This window comes from Rhinopithecus roxellana, chromosome 14 (assembly GCF_007565055.1).
Source record: "Rhinopithecus roxellana isolate Shanxi Qingling chromosome 14, ASM756505v1, whole genome shotgun sequence".
NCBI lineage: Eukaryota > Metazoa > Chordata > Mammalia > Primates > Cercopithecidae > Rhinopithecus > Rhinopithecus roxellana.
The window spans coordinates 60,681,912-60,695,222 of record NC_044562.1 but is presented as its reverse complement, the minus strand read 5'-3'; the positions used below and the strand labels follow the sequence as shown (position 1 = coordinate 60,695,222).

The following is a 13,311-nucleotide window of genomic DNA, read 5'->3' as shown; positions in this document are numbered from 1 at the left end:
GTAATGATGATCTTACATTTTTCTATTTCCACTGCTGTCTCTTTTGGAAGTTTCGTATATGATGGGCTGGTCAGATTTCATCGGGAATAAAACCCCTTGTTCTCAAACCCAGAAGTACCGAGAGCAGCTGGTGGCTCTGCATGAACCATGTTCCTACTCTGCTTCTGTAGGGTCCTTTCCTCTCCTCTCCCCAGCCTTTCCTTCCTGTCCCACCAGACTTTTTTTTTTTTTTTTTTAATGAGGCAGAGTTTCGCTCTTGTCACCCAGGCTGGAGTGCAGTGGCGTGATCTCGGCTTACTGCAACCTCCACCTCCTGGATTCAAGCGATTCTCCTGCCTCAGCCTCCTGAGTAGCTGGGATTACAGGTGCCCACCAGTACGCCCAGCTAATTTTTGTAGTTTTAGTAGAGATGGGGTTTCACCATGTTGGCTGGGTTGGTGTCAAACTCCTGACCTCAAGTGATCTGCCAGCCTTGGCCTCCCATAGTGCTGGGATTGTAGGCGTGAGCCACTGCACCCGACCTCCCGTCCCTTTCTCATGTTTTCTTCCTGTCTGCCTCTCATTCAGGCACGCGTGGGGCAACTTCCTTAGGGGCCAGTGTGTATCACTGGTGTCCCCATCAGGGACCCTCCAGAAGATCATTAGGGTGCAGTACTTGGTTGAACACAAAAGTAGTTGCATTTGCCGTGTTTATAATGAATCATTGCTCGCAGACTCTGTGAGCCCTGAGGGAGTGCCAGCCATCTTGCCCACACTATTTCCAATGTGTAGCCTGTCATGCTAGGCAAAAAACACAGATTGTTCAGTGGTTGCCCCTCTCTCTGCCCCCCACAAACTTAACAGTGTAGAAAAGAGATGAAATAATGCAGCCAGCATAGGGAGATCACATAGGCACAGGCATTCAGGACAGAGTGTGAGGGCACACTCTGAAGGCGCCACGTGGGTCAGTGAGAGCGGACACAGCGGCGGCCAGTGCGGAGCCTCGGGGTGGGCTGGGGCTTCTCAGGGTGCATCTGCTTCACTGCCATGACTGACTTGACACAATTTCTGTACTTCATAAGGACTTTTTTCCTAAGAGTTGTAGTTCCTGCAGTGAAGGTCTATTAAGACTGTGAATGTGGAAAACCTTTAATAAAGTCGATCGTTATTTCAGAATAAATTTTTAAAAGAAAAATGTCTATTTGGAATCCCGCACCCCACCCAATATCCCAGCAGCTAAAATTCAATTTTTTGTGTGTTTTTGTCCCTTTGCCTCTGAAGTTTAACTCCCAGCCTAAAGCTTGCCTCGTAATTTGTTAATTTAGAAACTGGCCAAACGGATGTATAGACATTGAGTGAGCTCCTACATTGTGCCAGGCTCCATGTCAGACACTGGAAGGCCAAGGATGGGAACTTGGTGGCCTTTTAAGAACTTCAGTCTCTGGGGAGACAGACGCTGACATGATAATGAGGAGCCCGGGTGGTGATGTGGGCGATGGCTACTCCTCAGGCTGGTGGGGATGCCCGGAGGAGGAGCACATGATGTGGCCTGGGGATGCCTTGGAGGAGGAGAGAGCCTTAGCCCAGACCCTAGCTGGCCTGTGGTGTCACACAGCCCACAGGTGTGTCAGTCAGGACTGGTTGGAGGAAGCTATGTGCTGCAGCAGGAGAAAGGATTACTGCTCTTTGTTCTTGGCTCTGGTTTCCTCCTGGAAGTGAAGACACCACGTCTCCTCACATGTTGTTGGCCAAATCAGATAACATGACCATGGCCAGCCCGGAGGGACTAAGGAAGGCCATTCCTGCCTTGGGCCCTGGAGGAGGAGAACCAGAGACACTTGTTGAATAGCAGTGATGATGACCACAAGTGACACCTGAACTCCCACTCACCTTCTTCGTATGAAATTATCAGACTTTGTAGGGAATTGAGACAACACGGCCATGCAAAAATAGAATAATAATCGCCCGTAATCTCTCCACTCAGAGATGATCACCATGACTCTCTAATGTCTGTTGCAGACAGTATAAATCTCACATACCAGTGGGGTGATGCTACACATAGTCTGGTAACTTGGGGCTTTCCCATCATAATATGATGGACGTACACATTCATGTCAGTCAATGCACGACTGCGTCATCATTAATAAGAGTACTTCCTTGTATGATGTTTCATTTAAACCAGTCCTTTATCATTGGTCACTGGCTGACCAACCTTTTGTAGTATAAAGCAGGCTTTCTGTAAAGGGCTAAGCAATAAATATTTTAGGCTCTGTGGACCATATATGGTCTCTGTCCCATATTCTTTTTTGTTTTTTCAACAACCTTTTAGAAATGTGAAAACCAGTCTTTGACCATGTGAAAACAGTCCCAGCCTGGATTTGGTCTGTAGGCTGTGGTCTGCTGCCCCAGAATAAATAGGGCTGTGAGGTAAGTCTGGGGCATGCATCTTATGTCTGTCCGCTTCTTTCCTCTGGATCAGTTCCTAGACATGGCATTGTGGGTATTGAGTAATTGATGCTCCATTTTAAGGTTCTGGATAAATCCTATTAAATTACCTTCCAAAGAGGAATGTCAGTTGGCATCCTCACCATCAGTGTTTGAAAATTCCCTTTCCCTAAACACTTACCGAGGTAGAATGTTTGCCTTTTTGTTGTTGTTGTTGCCATTTTGGGAGGAAATGGTATCTCATTTAATATCCGGTTGTCTTTTTTTTTTTTTTGAGACAGAGTCTTGCTCTGTCCCCCAGGCTGGAGTCCAGTGGCACAGTCTCAGCTCACCTCTGTCTCCCGGGTTCAAGCAATTGCATTTTCATTTCTTAAGTCGGATGCTGAATAATATTTCCCACTAATTAGCTGTTTATATTTTTTATGAGCTGCTATTATGTCTTTTGCCCATGTTTCCATTGGGGATATTTGTTTTTCTTCTAGGTTTACTAGAGTCCTTACATGCAAAGTATGTGAAACTTTTTTCTTAGGTTTTTTAGCTATGCTATAAATTCTTTGTTTTGCATTTGCCGTCTTTACAAGTTTTGTTTTTTTGTTTCATTGCTTGAGTTTTGTATGTTATGAAATGCTTAAAGCAGCCTTCAGACCCCAAGATGGTCATCTACATTTTCTTCTCGTCCTCCTATAATTCTCTTTTATGTTTAATTTTAATGCATCTGGAACACTGTGTTTTTCCAAATGGGTAGCCAGTGGCCCACCAAATAACCCAGTTCTCTATTGGTTTGAAAGGCCAGATTTGTCATACATTAGACTCCTGGCAGGGTGAGTGATGGTGGCCATGCCAAGCACTGAGGGGAAATGTGGGAGGGCTGGGCATTGTTTGTCTAGCTGTGGGCCGCTGGGGTTGGGGGGAAGGGGCTAGGGGCCTAATTCAGTTTGGAAAGTATGTGTGTGAGAAGCCAGGTGCAGAGTTTTGCCCTCTGTTCTGGAACCACAGTTAAGAGGACCGTTGACAAAAGTAGGTACCTGTGTTAACATCAAACTATGGAAGGTGTGAAGGGGACAGGAGGAAGGGCGAATACCCCCAAGCCTTTGGGAGATGTGGTAGCACCAGGCTGGGTGGTCATGTGTGAGGGCCTCCACAGAAGGGGCACCTGCTTGGGAGGGAGAGTGAGTTTGCCAATTTTCTAGGTTCCTGCAAAAACAGAGTTGGTGACTCGGCCTAGCACTAGACTGCCACCATCCAGTGACCCAGGCGGGGGCACACAGCCCTGCCCCTCATGGCAGTCTGACCTTCCCTCTGCAGCCCAAATGCCTCAGTGGAAGGGAAAGATGCAGTTGCTCCTTTCTATTAAATACATTCCCATTTATTTGTAGAAAAGCACAATGTGAAATTTATTTAAACTCATTCTGAACCTAAATTCTTTGTCCTCAGACACGTGGATTTACACAGTCAGTTTAATCAGTTTTTTGGAATCTACTGATTTTGTGATATTTTGAAATTAGAAACAATGCTCATTAGAGTGTCAAAAAAGTATTTTTGCTTTATACAAATAAATAAAAAGATGAAACTATAAAAGTTTACTAGAAAGTTGAAGAGGATATTTGGATGGTGAAGTATTTTCTAAGTATGGCATCAAAGATAAAAATTTGATTACAAAAATAACCTCCTCAGAAAACATCGTAAATAAAAATTAATAGCAGAGGATACACAGGGAAAATGTTACCGATTTCACAAAGGGTTGATTCCTTTTTGAGATCACCTTTCTGATGAGATCCTGTGATTTGACACTTCTGCATGTTAACCAAGGATACCTTGCTGTGGGAAGTCCTGGAGAAGAGGCCCTCTCCCTCACTGCAGGTTGTAGGGGTGGTGGGTGTCACGTCTTCTGAAGAACATGAGCAGTGTATCAGAAGCTAGGGTTTCTGACCAGCAGATCCTCTTGCTGGGCTTCATCCTGAGGAAACATTTCATCCAGGATGAACCCTGCATTGATAGAGCACGGTTGGGAGAAGAGGAAGCAACCTGAGGGCCCAGAGGTAGGGAAGTGCTTGTTCAACTCGGGCAGGTGTACCATGGAATGCAGGACACCATCTGAAACGATGGAAGAAATAACAAAAACATACGTAGCACAGCTTTCTTCTATAAAGAAAAATGAGTATGCTGCATGCACACTATGTGTGTGGCCTAGAAAAGAGGCATAAACACATGTACTTCAGGTGTCACATAATTTCTGGGTAGCATTTTGATGGAGTGTATATATTCTTACATAAAAAGCAAAAGTGAAAGACAGCATAATTTATTATATATTTACGTATTTCTTTTCATTTCTGTTGTCGTTTTCTCTTGAGTATGGATTGCCTTTGTAACAGGGACGTCTGTTTGGTTTGGTTTGGTTTGGTTTTCTGGTTTGGAGGCAGGGTCTCACTCTGTCACCCAGGCTGGAGTACAATGGTGCGATCATAGCTCACTGCAGCCTACAACTTCTGAGCTCAAGTGATTCTCCCACCTCAGCCTCCTGAGTAGCTGGGACTACAAGCAGGAGCTACCATGCCCAGCTCTTTTTTTTTTTTTTTTCCTGGAGAGACAGAGTCTTGCTATATTGCCCTGGCTGATATCAAGCCCTTGGCCTCAAGCGATCCTCCCACCTCGACCTCCCAAAGTGCTGAGATTTTTTTTTCCTGGGCATTAATTATATTTTCTTCTCTTAGGTGGCCTCCCTAAGTGAGCCACAATGCCTGACCTAGAAAAATCTTAAAAGAACTTTATCCAAACATGCCAAGTCATAAATGATGTTGATATACTTTATCCCCACAAATTCATTTTCATTCTGTTTCTCTCCTTTAAATATTAAGTGGACTAGGGCTTTCATCTAGGAAAATGTATGTGATAGTAGCATCTTCAGAAAAATCCAGCAAAGGGAACAGGCTGTTCTTGCAAGGAGCAGTAACTTTCAGCCATAGTAACTTGTAGTGCAAAGGAATCTGGGGCTTCTGGTTGGATTTGGGCCCAGAGGATGCAGAACTATTCCCTAGAGTGCACTGTGGATACCTGCAGTCCCAAACCCAGGGGGTGTGGGAGGTGACAGAGGTCCAGTCACCAGCACTGTCAGCTGGCAGGACATTTGGGGCTTGTAGAGAGGTGCTCAGAAGCCCATGGGGTAGACTTTGCTGCTGAGAGTAGCCCTTGTGGACGCAGCCCATCAACACATGCCTCGTGGGTGAGGTGAGCCAGTATTCAAGGTTGAACACATGCTCAGCGAGTCAGACTGCACGCTGAGTAAGCCATGAAACAAATGTCTAGATAGGGTATGTGGTAAGGCTCTGGCCTGGATATGTGATTTGCAGAGACTGTTAGCGTGATCTCTCATTCTCTCTGTGTTGCAGCCTCCCAAAGTGAAATGCCTGACCAAGATCTGGCACCCCAACATCACAGAGACAGGGGAAATATGTCTGAGGTAAGTTTCTTGTCTTTTCTTTCTTCTACATTCGTGAGTGTCACGTGTGAGCATTGGGCTTTTAAACATGTTGTCTCCTCTGAGAGAGGATTTTGAGGCATACCCAAGATTAGGACGGGCTTGAACTCAGCTGAAGTAGCTGTGGTTGCCTGCCTGCTCCCAAACCCTACCCTACCTTCTGCCTCTAGACCAGTGTCCTCTCATGGCCCTCTGGGGGCCACAGCCCTACCAAGTTCATAGTGCAGCCTCCTTGCTTGCCCAGGATGGACCCTTGGGGTCCCTTGCCTTGTTCCCCCCTATTTAAATGAGAGACCACATTCCCTCCATGTGGCTGATTTTAGCTAAGATGAGAAAATATGATTAACAATAGATACCCAGGAGAAAAAATGTAGATAGCAGGCTTAAGACAACCTTGGGCACTTGTATTTAAGTTGCCTTCTCTCTACCAAAATGGTCCTAATAGGTGTCAGGGCACTTAGGGCAGGCAGCCTCTCAGAGCTTCGTGTCCGCTGTGACTTGTGTCCCTGATCCCTGGCCTGGGCAGAACATCAGGGATCAGTGATTTCTCCTCCTAAGGCTGCTAGAAAAGATGTATGGGTGGATTGGTTGCTTTTTAAAGTAAGTTTCACGTTTGGGCTTTATTTTTTTTTTGCGCTTTGTCCCTTTCATCACTTTAAGGCAGCAAGGTTGATTGCAGGGGCTTTGATATCAGACCACCTGGACCTGAGTCCAGCTTGCTGCCCCCACCCCGCCGCCCGGGGCAGCTGTGGGACTTTAGGCTAGGTATTTGACCCGTATGTGCCTCACACTTAGCCAGCTTGGAAAGTAGGCACAAAGTGTTTTCTTAGCACATTTCTCCTACTTTTGACATGAAATGCAATTAGTGGCCTAAGTCAGTTCTCATGCAATTAGTGGCCTAAGTCAGTTCTCATGCTCAACCTCCGTATCTCTTTTCTTTTGTTCCTCTCTCCTTAGTAAACACTAGTCACCTTTGAAAGGAAATGTGTAAACTGTGGCTGCTGGAAATCTTACCTCAGGATGCCTTTCTCTTCACAAGTACAGTTAGTGCCCATTTGCCCCTTTCATTTTTGTATATACTGCTCCCTTTCTTCAGTATCAGCCTCATTTTTCATAGATAGTTAAAAATACATTTTACCAGGCATACCTTTTTTAAAAAAGCATCTTCTCTTTGAAGTATCTGTCCTTTGCGTATTGAAATGTTAAAATTCCACCATCTTTAGTTGCAGGTTATAAATGTGTTTGGCCCAGGCCCCCACTGCCCCGCTTCCTCCTGTGCTTGTGAGGACACCTGGCTCACTTTCTCGGGGGCCATACTCTACTTACCTGTCTTGCCCCTGCCTCATTCAGAATTGGGTGCAGAATAGGAAGCTCTCTTGTCCTTTTTGCCATCTTCTGGGAAATCAGATGATTAGCAAAGCCTGATAAGGATAAACAGATGGTATCCTGATATAAAAGCCAGACATCTTAAGGAAAAAGATTGTCAGATTTGACCACATAAAAATTAAAAACACAAAATGGAAGGAGAAATGATCAGCTGGATTAAAATCCTTGGTATGTAAATAGTCCTTACTATTCATTAAAAAAAGATGGATACTTCCTCGGGAAAAATGTGGCATTGGCTACAAACAGGTGATTCATAAAAGGAGAAATAAAAGTGGGCAGTAAATATCTGAGGAGATGTTCACTCTCATCGGTAACCAGAGAAAGGTGCAGAAAACCATGAGGTGTGGCTTACCACTTATCAGATTGGCAGGCACAAAGGTAGATACTTGGTGGTGGGGCGGGGAGTGTGTGACAGAGAGCGAGCAGGCTCTCTCGTTGGAGGGTGTGTATATTTGCACACCTTTCATTGGCCCTTCAGCCATGTAGACTACCTTTAACTCATATGTACCCTTGGACTTGTCCGCTGCACTTCTAGGGATTTAATCTAAGGAAATAATGTGTCAGATTGATGTACAGGGACCACCTTGTTAGTGAAAAGCAGACAGTGTCCAGTGGCAGCTTTATGGTGTGTCCTGAATAAAGGGAAAGAAAAGCCCAGCCACACCTCTGGTTTGTGGTGACCACTGGACAGCAGCTAATCAGGCCCTTCCCACAGCAGGACTGATGGATGCCTGGTGCTCCACGGGCCTTTCATTTGTGGCACACAGGAGCACCTTCCTCTTTTAGAGAGATTTGCCCTGGCTCCACCTTGTTGTCCCAGCAGGGACCCGTCCCCTGCTCTGACACAAGGTCAGAGGCTCCATGTCTGTGGGACTGGAGGGCCTAGGTCAAGAGCTCAGTCGAAGCTTCTCCTAGAGCCTAAGCTTCTATTACAGTTCCTGGGGTGTCCTCTGTCTCCTTGCTTAATGACATCTCTGACAGCCGAGCGTCTCTGTCTCCTGAGCTGTTGCTGGGACTGTCCTCTGTGAGGCCAGGCTAGAACTTCCTCAGTGACTGGGGGCACTGCACCCCTGATGGGCCTCACTGCTGCCCAGACCAGTGGCCACCACATGCTGGGGCCGGCCTTGCCTCCCCATTCCCTACCCCGGCCAGATGCAAAGCCCTCCTGCTCTGGCTGTGCTGTTGACAGCAAAGCTCAGGGTGAGCTTCCTTCTCCTTCATTCAGCTAATGTTGATTGAACTTAGGCACTGGCAGAAGAATTAGAATTCCCTGCTTTTATGGATGAAACAGACATTCAACAAATAAATGACAAATATATAACTGAAGGTTGCATTAAGATCTATATAAGAAAATGATTAGCTAGATCAGAAATAATTCTTCCACTCTAGTAACAAAATATAGCCACTAGGATTTGACTTGATTCCCAAAAAAGTTATTCAGAAGTTGACGATTCACATCCACAGGTCACCAATACCTCTATCGGGTAGAAAGACATCCACCCAGTTGGTAGGGTATGTGATTTGAGTTTTCCTTTTTTCTTTTTTTTTTTTGAGACGGAGTCTCGCTCTGTCGCCCAGGCTGGAGTGCAGTGGCCGGATCTCAGCTCACTGCAAGCTCAGCCTCCCAGGTTCACGCCATTCTCCTGCCTTAGCCTCCCGAGTAGCTGGGACTACAGGTGCCCACCACCTCGCCTGGCTAGTTTTTTGTATTTTTTTAGTAGAGACGGGGTTTCACTGTGTTAGCCAGGATGGTCTCGATCTCCTGACCTCGTGATCCACCTGTCTCGGCCTCCCAAAGTGCTGGGATTACAGGGTTGAGCCACCACGCCCGGCCTTCGTTTTTTCTTTTTAAGGCAAAAGTAAATTTTAATGGTCAATTTAAGGTTAGTTATCTGCTTTTTTTAACTGCTCTTCATAGACAATTAAGATTATAGCTTTGATTCAAACTCTACATATTTTTCTCCTGATCTAAATTGACTTCCGTGAATTTCAACATGCTCTAATTCAAAAAAGTTTATCAGAGGTAACAGTTATGGTCTCTACAGCCTGATATTTTATGGACAGATCAAAGCCACAGCATAATAATTCAACAAATGCAAAAGTAATTTTATCTCCAGAAGGAAGTTTGGCAATAAATTATACTTTTTCGAAGTATGGAATGATCGTTTAATCTTTTTAAAATTATTTAAATTTTTTTTTACTTTTTGAGATTCTTGTGAAAATGCTAATCTTCTCTGTATCATCCCAGTTTGAGCATATGTGCTGCGGAAGTGAGCACTGAATGGTCATTTCCATGAGAGTATATGGGGTGCCTTACAGCTGGTAGACAGTCAGGACCAGGACTCTCAGGTACCAGCTTCAGAAACGGGGCCTCACTGGACCTCTGAATCCTGGTGTGCCTTCCCTGAGCATGGGCCCCTCACCTAAGGAGTGATTGATATTCAGAATTGTGCATTAATCTTTTATCCTCAAGCATTTACTTTTGAACTTAAAAAAAAAAAAACCCAGTTATTAAGATGTCATACGTTCAGAGCTCCCGTTGTTGTTAACCTGCATCAACAGTGTTTCAGAATGTTGGTGCCCGTGAGCTGCCTGGGTTGGAAGAACAACACTGTTCATGAGGCATGTGCCCTTGGGCCTGTCTTCTCTGTGCCTTGGTTTCCTCCTTTATAAGACAGGGAAACAGTGATCCTTCCTTCACGGGTGGTTATAGGCATTAAGTGAATTTAATGGCACAGCACCTAGGATTGTGCCTGACATACACATAAGCTCTAAGCTTCAGTTACTCCTGTTGTCATCTTGTCATTTTGTTGCCATTGTCATTTTCTTTTCTTTTCTTTTTTTTTTTCCTTTTGGAGACAGGGCCTCACACTATTCCCAGGCTGGAGTACAGGGGCGCTGTCGCAGCTCACTGCAGCCTTGAACTCCTGGACTCAAGCAGTCCTCCCGCCTTTGGGACTACAGGCGTGTACTACTATGCCTGGCTAATTTTTAATTTTTAGTAGAGACAGGGTATCACTGTGTTGCCCAGGCTGGTTTCAAACTCCTGGACCCGAGCGATCCTCCCACCTTACCTCGGCCTCCCAGAATGCTGGGATTACAGGCATAAGCCACCATATCCAGCCACCATTGTCATTTTCTGAACATTAAATTGACAGATGTTCTTTGTGTGTTGTTTTAAACATGCTTTTCCTCTGCCTAAAACTTCCATGTCAAGTATTACAACAATAGACAAACATAACACAAGACGTTATACTTGAATATGTATATAACCTTGGAGGTAGAAATGCCTTTCTCAGCAAGAGGAAACTGAGAAGCCACAGAGGAAAAGATGGGTTTAATAAAAAGTAGTTCTCCTGCATGGCATAAAGACAAAACACGCACCAAGAGGACTAGTCGGCAGCGTGCAGGCACCTGTGGCTGCTCCTCACTAACCACTGTGTATTTGTCTTTTTCAGTTTACTGAGAGAACATTCGATTGATGGCACTGGCTGGGCTCCCACAAGAACATTAAAGGTAGAGTCTGTGCCTTGATCATAAGTTGTCCCTGTGGTCCTCTCCCTGCAGTAGCCAGCCTCCTGAGAAAGCAGCACATGTCCTTGCCTGTCACATCCACACCAATGGCCAGACACAGCCTGCCTCCTCTTCTCCCTGCTGCCTGGGCTACTTAGCCAGTCACTGACCTCAGTCAGTTTGGGCCGGATGAGCATCCTTGTTGGTTTTGCCAGGCACCATTCTAGAACCAGAGATAGGAGCCCAAACTGCAGGCTTCACCGCCAAACCACTTGCCACAAAGGAAACCTCATGGCCACCATTCATTCAACAGGAATGTCTTGAGCTCTTCTGGCCGCTAGGTGTTGGAGAAAGCCACTAGTTGTTGGCAGCAAATTGATGTGCAGACCACTCCCTATGGCCAGAGAAGACTGTCAGGTGTTGGGTACCTAACACCAAGCAGGGACCCTAGGGGAACAGCACAGGAAGGGGCTTTTGGCCCTGGCCCTGCATCAGGGAACACTGCAGACTGCATGCAGTCCTGACCGAGCTCCTCCAAGCTGTAGTCTCTGCCACCATGGGCAACCCACACCCTTTTCTTAGCCTCTCCCCACACTCTAGAAATGTCCTTCCCTCTCAAAACTTTCCCTCTGCAGGCCGTGTCTCTACCTGGAAGGCGGCCCTCTGCTCCAGCCCTCTCCCTGGCAGACTCCTGCTCTCCTGGGGCTCAGATGGCTGTCATTGCCTCTGGAGCCTCTCCTCCCAGGGTGGGTGCTCTGGGGAATACGTCTCGTGAACAGTGCTGGCCTGCTGACCTGCCCACCTGTCCATTTCCCTTCCTCAGGCTGAGGGCTCACCTTGAGCCACACTCCAACCCTAGGCCTGGCTCACATCGGAAGGTCAGGGATGGGTGGGTGGATGGATTGATGGACTAGAGAAAACAGAGAAGGGCAAATAAAATTACCAACTAGCAAAGAGTAGGGGAGGAGCGTGAGAATAGGCCTAAAAAGGACGAAACTCTTGAGTTGATGAAGAGGAAAATGGAGAATGAATTTGTGATTCACAGATGGCAAGTCAGTACAGATAGAACAACTCTGGCTTTCAGTTTTATTTAATGAAAATCTTTGATCCTTGAATTGTGAATCTTCCATTATTCTTTAAATAACGCAAAATCATTAAGAAAACTTAATAGGATAAGGTGTAATTAACTTATCTACGACCGCAAGGGGCAGTAGATGTAAAAACAACAGACTTTATTTTGAAGGTGACTTTTTAGAAGTCAGAACCATATTTGGTGGTAACAGCTAAGAGGTGATTCAAGGTAGAGCCCCTATGCAGGCACTGGCCTGCGGGCCCTGTCGTGCAGGATTAGGCTTGTCAGGTCTGACTGGGAGGGCAGCTGATGCTGCTCACCTCTTTGAATTTTCCAGAGTTTGTTGTTACACTTGAAGACAAGTTATTTTAATTTTCTATCTTGAGAAAAACAAGCCATGCTGAAGACAGGTTTTGATACAGTACAATGCATATTTCTTGATCATGGGTTTACACATGCATACAGGTGCACAATGGCCTGAAACTTGTTTTCTGTTTTCTTTTTTATTTCAGGATGTCGTTTGGGGATTAAACTCTTTGTTTACTGTAAGTACAGTGATCAAAATCCCAAGGTTTTCTCGATTTCCTTGTTGCTGGTTTTAGACATTACATTAACGTTAACACAAAACCATGTTAAAAAATGAAATGTGGACTGGGCACAGTGGCTCACGCCTGTAATCCTAGCACTTTGGGCGGATCCCCACTTGAGCCCAGGAGTTCGAGACCAGCCTGGGCAATGTAACAAAACCGGTCTCTACAAAAAATAGAAAAATTAGTTGGGCATAGTGTCACACGTCTGTAGTCCCAGCTACTTGGAAGGCTGAGGTGGGAGAATTGCTTGAGCCCGGGAGGCAGAGGTTGCAGTGAGCTGAGATTGCACCACTGTACTCCAGCCTGGGTGACAGAGATCTGCCTCAAAAACAGACAGATACACACAAAAACCCCCAAAAAATATGCTTGCTGGGCATGGTGGCTCACACCTGTAATCCTAGCACGTTGGGAGACTGAGGCAGGCAGATCACTTGAGCCCATGAGTTCAAGACCAGCCTGGGCAACATAGCAAGACCTGTCTCTAAAAAAAATAATAAATGAAAAAATAACCCCCCATGCAAATAGTTACATAGTTACCCCTTTTTTCTGTTTCTGTTTTATGAGTCAGAAGTAGAACAGTGAGGTGGGGAATGAGGGGCCTTTGGAGTGACACGTGGGGAGGTTGTCTGGGGCAGGGGCTATAGCAGTCTCACTTCTGCCCTGCTGAGGTGGCTGACCCCAGTTTCTAGGGTATGAGGTTGGTTCCACTTGCCTTAGCCCCTTCCAGCAGGGTGGCTGTTACCCTGGGGTCACTTGGCCCAGTCCATGTCTGTGCCTGTGGCTACACTAGCCAGCCCAAGGAGTGGCCCTGTCACCTCCCAGGTGTCCTGGTTGGGGTGGATGATTTTGTG

The 13,311-nt window shown here is 46.0% G+C and overlaps 1 protein-coding gene and 1 non-coding gene across 4 annotated transcripts in view; one reads left to right on the top strand and one right to left on the bottom strand.

Annotated features, from left to right (window-relative positions):
* The window catches only part of UBE2F (ubiquitin conjugating enzyme E2 F (putative)), a 73,683-nt gene that overhangs the window by 50,234 nt on the left and 10,138 nt on the right, over nt 1–13,311 (top strand). For all 3 annotated transcript variants that reach the window (XM_010357967.2, XM_010357964.2, XM_010357965.2), the window contains exons 6-8: nt 5,811–5,881; nt 10,744–10,801; nt 12,383–12,415. In XM_010357967.2, the coding sequence (XP_010356269.1) occupies nt 5,811–5,881; nt 10,744–10,801; nt 12,383–12,415 (162 nt within the window). The remainder of the gene's footprint in view (nt 1–5,810; nt 5,882–10,743; nt 10,802–12,382; nt 12,416–13,311) is intronic.
* On the bottom strand, nt 9,462–9,563 carry LOC115893334. Its single transcript, XR_004053350.1, has one exon. It is a non-coding gene; the product is annotated as a U6 spliceosomal RNA (small nuclear RNA).